Genomic DNA, 7,533 nt, shown 5'->3' with positions numbered 1-7,533 from the left:
TTACATGTTCTAAAGTGAAAAGTTGGTTCAGCATTATTGAATCACAACTTCTTTACAAGTATCAAATAATGTCCCTTTACAACCCCAAGTTTACAATATATCACTTTCCAACAACCTAGATAAGGGCATACTGCAGCAGCATTATTCCTCAAAAATGTGCTAAACAAATTGATAAGGTATACACCCTTGATTTTGAAAACAGAGAAATCCTAGATAGGGAAAATTTCAGCAAGTACGATGCGCATTAGGTATTCTGCAGACCACAAGTCACTTTGTGCCCTGATGTTGTGTACAAGCTTTAGGTGATGCATGCAATCCCATAGGTATAACCTACGCAGTGATACATCGATTATTTGAGCCTTTGACCCCTTTCAGACAACAAGGTGGACTTACCTGAAATCTCCACCAAACACAATTGTCTTCCCACATAACGGTAGTTCTGGTCGGCTCATTATGTCACATATGTTGTTGTCTAGTGCCTCCATCACTTGTTTCTGAGTCATGGAGGCTTCGTTCCAAATAATGAGTGAAGCTATCCACAAAAGCTTGGCAACCCCACTCAGCTTTGTAAAGCTACAGAACACAACATCATCAACACTCAGTTGTATCTTGAAGCGCGAGTGTGTGGTTCTTCCTCCAGGCATTCTGGATGCTAAAACATCGGATGTAGCTGTTGCCACGACAATCTTCTCTTGCTTGCGTATCGTTGCGAGCAACACCTGATATAGAAAAGTCTCCCCTGTCCATCCTGGTCCATCCACGAAAAACATGTCACCCTTGTCACTGTCAACAGCAGATAGAATCTCATCGTATGCGGCCCTTTGCTTGGCATCGAGGGAGTCCGACAGAGTTGCGTCCTCATGGTCAACCTCGATCGTGGACTCCTCAAAGATCTTTCTAGGCACACCATTTGCCGTGTCATGTGCCTCATCAATCTCAGGGAGAGGGAACGACCGTATATCTTTACCCATTGATTGTAGTATGTTTCTGATATCTATTAAAACCATTTGTTGGACCACGAGTGTGCATGGATTAATGCAGCGATAGTCTTTTGACATTGCCTCCAGGTGCTTGTTCCAGAGTCCACGCACGTCGCTGGGCTCAAAGAATACTAATATTGTTGCAAAGAGCCTTCAGAGCGATGGTGGCATCTCTAACTACTCGGCTTCCTTAAGACACTCGTCCAATGTGTTGTTTGCCTTGATCAGGACCCTTCTCTCTCCGTCTTCATGAAAGGTAGGTAGGACCACGTCGTCAACCATCCTTAGGTCATCAAAGGAGGTGGCGCTAGTCATGTGGTTTAAGATAGCGTTCCCCCTTGGCTAGATGAGGTGACATGATTCTACCAACATGTCCATCTTCTTGTCTCCTTCGTTGCCAGAATTTTTTATTTTTGCCTTTCTGCCAAGTATACCGCTCGGGAAAATCCTGGTACAAGATATCCCAAGCATGCTCATGTTCTCTATTTGCCTCGAAATACTCTGTCAGCATTGACTTCTCAGCATCTTCCCGATTGAGCACTTCTTGGAGATCTTGGCCCTCTTGAAACAAAACCATGTGCATATTCAGGAGATGAAGTTGTAGTTGCATCACAGCTGGTGAGTTTTTGCTCAGGTCAAAGCCGTATATCATCAACAAGGCTTCCAAGGGTTCACCCATCTCGCGTCCCTATGCTGCCTAATCTCATTGATGTTGCTATTGCTGTCAGCCTTGTCAAATTCATTCACAGTCACAGATGTCTGATCGTAGCTCTCGTATATGTACTTGAATAGCTATTTAACGGCCTTTATGCTTGAGCATACCTCAATATTGATGTGACACTTGAATGTCTGCAAGAGGTAAGGGTTGTATGGGACGACCCACCTATTGTTAAGCTCGTGTTTTTGAACCATTGCATGCCGGCCATCATCACGTCTCCTATACACCGGGTAGGAGTCTTTGCCTTGTAAGGTAGTCGCATTGAAAGGCCGCAGATAATGACTCTTGCATGATGGACGATCCTTCGTGCATGGGCAATCGCGGTTCAACACACGGCAAGGGCCATGCATCACATGCTTGACAACCATCTTGTATAGCTCTAGGTACTTACGCTTGTCCGAGAGCTCGGCAGAAATGATACAATCATACTATTTCGGACTTGTGAGATTGTATCGCCCTTGCATAACAAGTAGGAAGTGGGCATGCGATAGACCCCACTTTTGGAACTCTACCACATAGACATAGGGCTTCACCTTGCCGAGCATGTACTTATCAAGCAACTGCTTCTTTAATTCCTCTAGCTTCGCCCTGAAAACACACACGACGAGATCAGGACGATCTTGGGGTATCTGTCCAGGGTAGAGCTTGCGCATGATCTCTTCCCAGTTGAGGTTGCATGTCATTGTGAGGAAGAAGTCTAGCTGCCCATACTTTCGCACTAAAGCAATAGCATCCATGTACCGACACCTCTGTCACACCCGGTTTTAACGGCCAAAACCAGATGCGGCTTATGTGTGCCCAGGATGTTCAACACACATAAGGACGTCACAGGTGAAGTAACAAAAGCAATACTTTCATTAAATAAACGTTAAACTCTTACAGCAATTGACATATATTGTCTTCTATCAAGATATCTGCAGCGGAACAGAAGCACTGGTGCCCAACAACACCGCAGGCAACTGACCGGGAGACACGCGCCTAGAACGTCACAACCTCGTCTTGATAGTCTTCAACATCTTCACTCACTGAGCAGCAGCATACATATCGCATGGTATAGGGAAAATAGCAAGTGTGAGTACATAGAGTACTCAGCAAGTGGGGGAAAGTAATGATATGCAGGCTTATATCAAGAATAGGCTAACAAATGGTATTTTTGCGTAAATGCGAGTAATGAAAACATTTTTGGACTCAAAAGCATTAAGCAATTATTAAGTGAATGTAACCCATACAGTCCAACACGCAGCATACAAGGCTCCCCACCTTGCACACCATAACTTTCTAGTACTCCCTGTACTATAACCAAAACCATCTAGTACTCCCTGTACCAGAACCATAACCACAACCATCTAGTACTCCCTGTACCAGAACCATAACCACAACCAAACTCATAACCACAACCCAACTAATCATGTGAGGATCCAAGTCTCTCATATCCGTGAGCACGGCTGTTATAACAGTTTTACACTCTGCAGAGGTTGTCCAACTTTCCCCACGAGTCAATGAATTCCATGTTGCCGTGTTCGCGAAACACTTAACACACGCCAGTGGTGTGCCGCCAAGAATCACTGTATGACACTTTCCACTAACCAGAGACTAATCCAGTGCATGTCTGCCCACTAGGTTTCACCGCCAGGCTTTACGCAAGCAACAGCTCCTACCCAGAAGCCCCCTTTTGTGCTGACCCAACACACACTGGACAGACTCTAATCAGTATGTCACACTTTACCCATATCAGCATCGTGGTTGGTACGTTACTTCTTGGGTTGTCGCTCCACGAACCGGTCCTTACTTAGGTTACTTGAGCAAACACTAAACCAACATCATAACCATGATAACTATCAAAACTACTTTGCTCAAGGCCTAAGGTTCCATGTTGCTAGACCATTAACACATTAACGACCATTGTTGCATATGTTAATTGATTATGACACTTCTCAACATCCCAAAAGCATGGCTAAGCAATCTACCCATAAAAGACACCTAACCATAAACCATCTAGGTTCCAAGGGATGCTAAGGGAAAATCTAGGGAAAACCCTAACATAGGTGACTACCCATCATATTGACAGATATTGCATGCAATTTTATAAAACAAAACATTTAAAACATAGGTTCAATATGATCAAGGACACTTGCCTTTTTCCCAATGCTGCTCAGTGTTGTCAAAATCTTAGTCTTGAAGTCCCTCGAACTGCTCCAGAACGTTATCAACTAATCGCGAGAACTACCGACAAACAACACAAAAGAAAACACTAAGAACAACATACCAAACATCATTAAAACACTTTAAAAACACTATGGTTGGATAGAGATGATTTTAGGAACATTTAGACACAAGAATCATCTAAATCGGAGTTAAGATAAAAAGAGAACAGCTTTTGGGACATGGATTAGACTGAAAAGAAAGACTAATTTACTGGAGTTATCTTCCTATGGGAAAAGAGTTTATTGTGCAATCATTGCGCTAGGCTTGACAACGTTATTGCACAAGATTCAAGAAGTTTATGGTAGACTAGACTTCACTGACTAGGCTAAGGAGAATAATGTGGCTCTGACTTGGCACGCTATGCAAGTACCATCTTGAATTAAAGAAGGGATACGCTGAGATCTAGTATCGACCACCTATGATGGATCAAAAAGGCCGAAGGTTGCACTTCTAGGTTAAGGATACTACTGGTGACTCTATGTAGCGATGGTGGTTCGGGTTTCGTCGAAGATGGCGATCGGGCATGTGGTCACAGACATCAATGTCGGCTTCAGTGGTGTTTCAGTGAAACGAGGGGAGCATGGCGTAGAACGCGGAAAGACTAACTCAGCGGTATGGTTGGTTTTAGAAGGGGTCATCCGAGGTAGCGGCAAAACAGCGATGACTGCTTCTAGGTTTGGTGGTGACCGCGAACAAATGTAGGAACGAAGACGCTCGCGTTCCAGGAGATTGGCTATGAATTTTGAGGAACCATTTGAACAAGGATGTTCATAAAACCCGAGAACACAATGCTATGGCATGAGTTTTGGTAGATCATCCACTAAGAGCAAGAACGATCAGTATAGATGAAACGGGTGATGGCTGCGACATGCTGTGGTTGGCAATGGCGTCCTGGTCGTGTCGCTGCACAAACGGGGATGGGCTCCTAGGGTAACATAGAAGACTCCATGGGACACGCCGTGATGCGGTTGGTGCATCCATACGGCTTTCGGATTGACGGGGAACGCGAATGCAAATCCGGTGTGCGTGCTGAACACGTTCAGAAACCGGACAGCGGGTATGTCAACCTTGATTGCGGTAGTTTGGCTAATCTACTGGCCAAACGGGTTGGTGAGGGCGTGGGGAACATCATGGGGCATGCACCGGTGAAAGGGCTTGGTGATTTGACCTCTGATCGGTCGGGAACATCGATGCCAATCAGCTACAGCGCGGCTGTTTTGCGGCTGTCCGCAACGGTGACGACCATGACGGCATAGATCGGGCTTTGATCGGGGCTAGGGATTTGCTAGGGACTTAGTATGATGCTAAAACAGTAGTAAGGGAGGAGAAGAAGAGGTCCTCACGTTGCTTTGGTGGTCGAGGAAGAAGGATTCGCGGAGAAGACGACGTAGCGCATCACGGGCGGCGGCGGCGGCGACTCCGGCGAACGGCGGCGCTCCGGCGACGCACGGACAGGGCAGCAGCGACTTCTAGGGCTTGAGGACGTGAAATAGAGGTAGGAGAGGGCGTGCAACTCATATATATAGGGCTAGGGACGGCTGGATGAGGTAGAGTCCAAACCGAACACGAGTTGGATTCGAGTTCGAGTCGGTTACGGTTTCCTTTTTCGCAGCTCTGTATTGCGAGGATGATATCTCCGTCGTCCGGACTCCAAATTGGACGTTTCTTGATTCTAAATTGTAGTACTCGAAAAGATCTACAACTTTGGTAGTCATTGGAACTTCTGAAAACGTCATCTTGATTTCCAAAAATGCGCCACAAGATAAAATGTCTCAACTCGGACTTCTCTGCGCAGCACTGATTTCGGGGGCCATAACTCCCAGCTCCATTATCCAAAAGGTGACTTCCATAGGTTCAAATCGAAGCTCTCGATGAGACCTACAACTTTGGTATTGTCAAGATTTGCATTTGAGGCCTTTTTGAACTCCAAAACGTTATGAGAAGATGAGGCTGTCCAGGACTCCGCGAAAATTTACAGATTTCGTGGATCCTTTGTTGGGCCATCTAGAAGACTTGGCTAAGGGTTTGGACTTGATTAAGATTGAGCCCAAAGACACTTTAGGTATATCTAGGGTTTAGAAAAGAAACTTTTGCCGAGAAATTTGAATAGGATTTGAATTTGAATTGAGTTTGGAGTGAATTTGAGAGGAACGAAAAGATAAGGTTGAATAAGAATAGGAGTAGATGAGGAAGTTGAATTTGGATTTGGGTAGAATTTGAGAAAGAGGAGATTGGCTTTAAACAAGGATTTGGATAAGATTTGAATTGACCTGGAGAAGGATCAGGTATGATCAAGGATTGAATAGATGTTGAATTCAAAGATTTTGAATTCCAACCATTAAGATCCTTAACTTATTCACTACTGAGTTTTGTAAAACCTTTTCAAAATATTTTTTTCACTCAAAACACCAGAGAGAAAGAAAAGAAAAAAGAACTCTAATGCATTTACCTGGCTCCTAGCAAAACTCAGCATGCAATGCATAAGAAAAAAAAAACTTATATTGATTGATTGATTAAGAAAATAGGTTTTAAACCTATACTACCAGTGAAGCTATTCAATACTCTTGGAAATTTTTAGAAATTTGAGAAATCTGAAAATCAGGGTGTTACAACCTCTTATCCCGAGGTCCTCTGATAAATGATGTAGCTAGGACAGTCCGTTTGCCAACTGCGTCCACTCTACCCTCCCCGGCATGGATGCTATCCACCAAGCCTTGGTACAAGTCCTCCCTTAACTCCTTCTGATGAGCCCATATGTAGTCTAGCCGCAATCTCTCGATCTTGATGTATGTATTGTTGGAGCAAGAGTTCGTCTTGCCCCAGCAAATACAACGAAAGTTTCTTCTAAGGAGGAGACTCAAGCTTGGAGACGAAGTTTGCGAGGAAGGAACACCACGAGTATATTGATGATAGGAAAAATGGATTGATCTAGGGGGAGAATCACAGGTTTGCTGTGATGCGTGTTCTGTGTCCGTCGCCACTATTTTTTGTTCGCTTGTCCCTCTTTTCCTCCCCAGACGACCATGGCCCCCTATTTATAGGGTCATGCGTAGCTTGGCGTACAAGTTATCATAATATATGAATATCTGGGACCCGACCGAATTACTGGGCCTTATCCTGGATAACTACTTTCTATCCTATCGGGGAGATAAATATCCACTGTGGTAACTATCGTGGTGCCTGCCCCTGGAGTGCGGCTAGCCGGTCGCCAATTGCATCCCGATGCCGCACTGTCAAGGGTGTCAGGATAGCCTTCATTACGCTAGAGTGTCGGAGTAGCGCCCATCAGCCTAGGCCTTTAATGCTAGTCACTTCTTGGCAGGCAAAGTACGACCGACGCTCCCCTTTCGGTAGATCTTCCCAGGGACTGCTGACTCACACTGCTGCCTTCGGGAAGGTGGCCCAATCATCCCGAGGCGGGGGCCTCAGGAGACATGGATCCGGGAGGTGAACCCTTCGGGAAGCAGGACTCCGAAAGACCGGGGCTTCAGGAGGCTGAGGCTTCGGGGGACTGAGGCTTCGGGAGGCTGAGCCTTTGGGAGGCCGAGCCAGTTAAGCCAAGGGAAGGCTTCGCAGGTACGAAGAGGTACTGTGAAGGGACCTAATGACTTCGGAGGTCGAGCCTTTAGC

General features: G+C 45.5%; 1 protein-coding gene across 1 annotated transcript; it reads right to left on the bottom strand.

Moving 5' to 3' along the window:
- Nucleotides 1-389: 389 nt before the first annotated feature.
- On the bottom strand, nt 390-971 carry LOC133923185 (uncharacterized). The gene has a single exon (XM_062368614.1). The coding sequence runs from the start codon at nt 969-971 to the stop codon at nt 390-392; it is 582 nt and encodes a 193-aa protein (XP_062224598.1).
- Between the last annotated feature and the right edge of the window lie 6,562 nt (nt 972-7,533).

This window comes from Phragmites australis, chromosome 6 (genome assembly GCF_958298935.1).
Source record: "Phragmites australis chromosome 6, lpPhrAust1.1, whole genome shotgun sequence".
Taxonomy (NCBI): domain Eukaryota; kingdom Viridiplantae; phylum Streptophyta; class Magnoliopsida; order Poales; family Poaceae; genus Phragmites; species Phragmites australis.
This window is presented reverse-complemented; position numbering and strand designations above follow the sequence as displayed.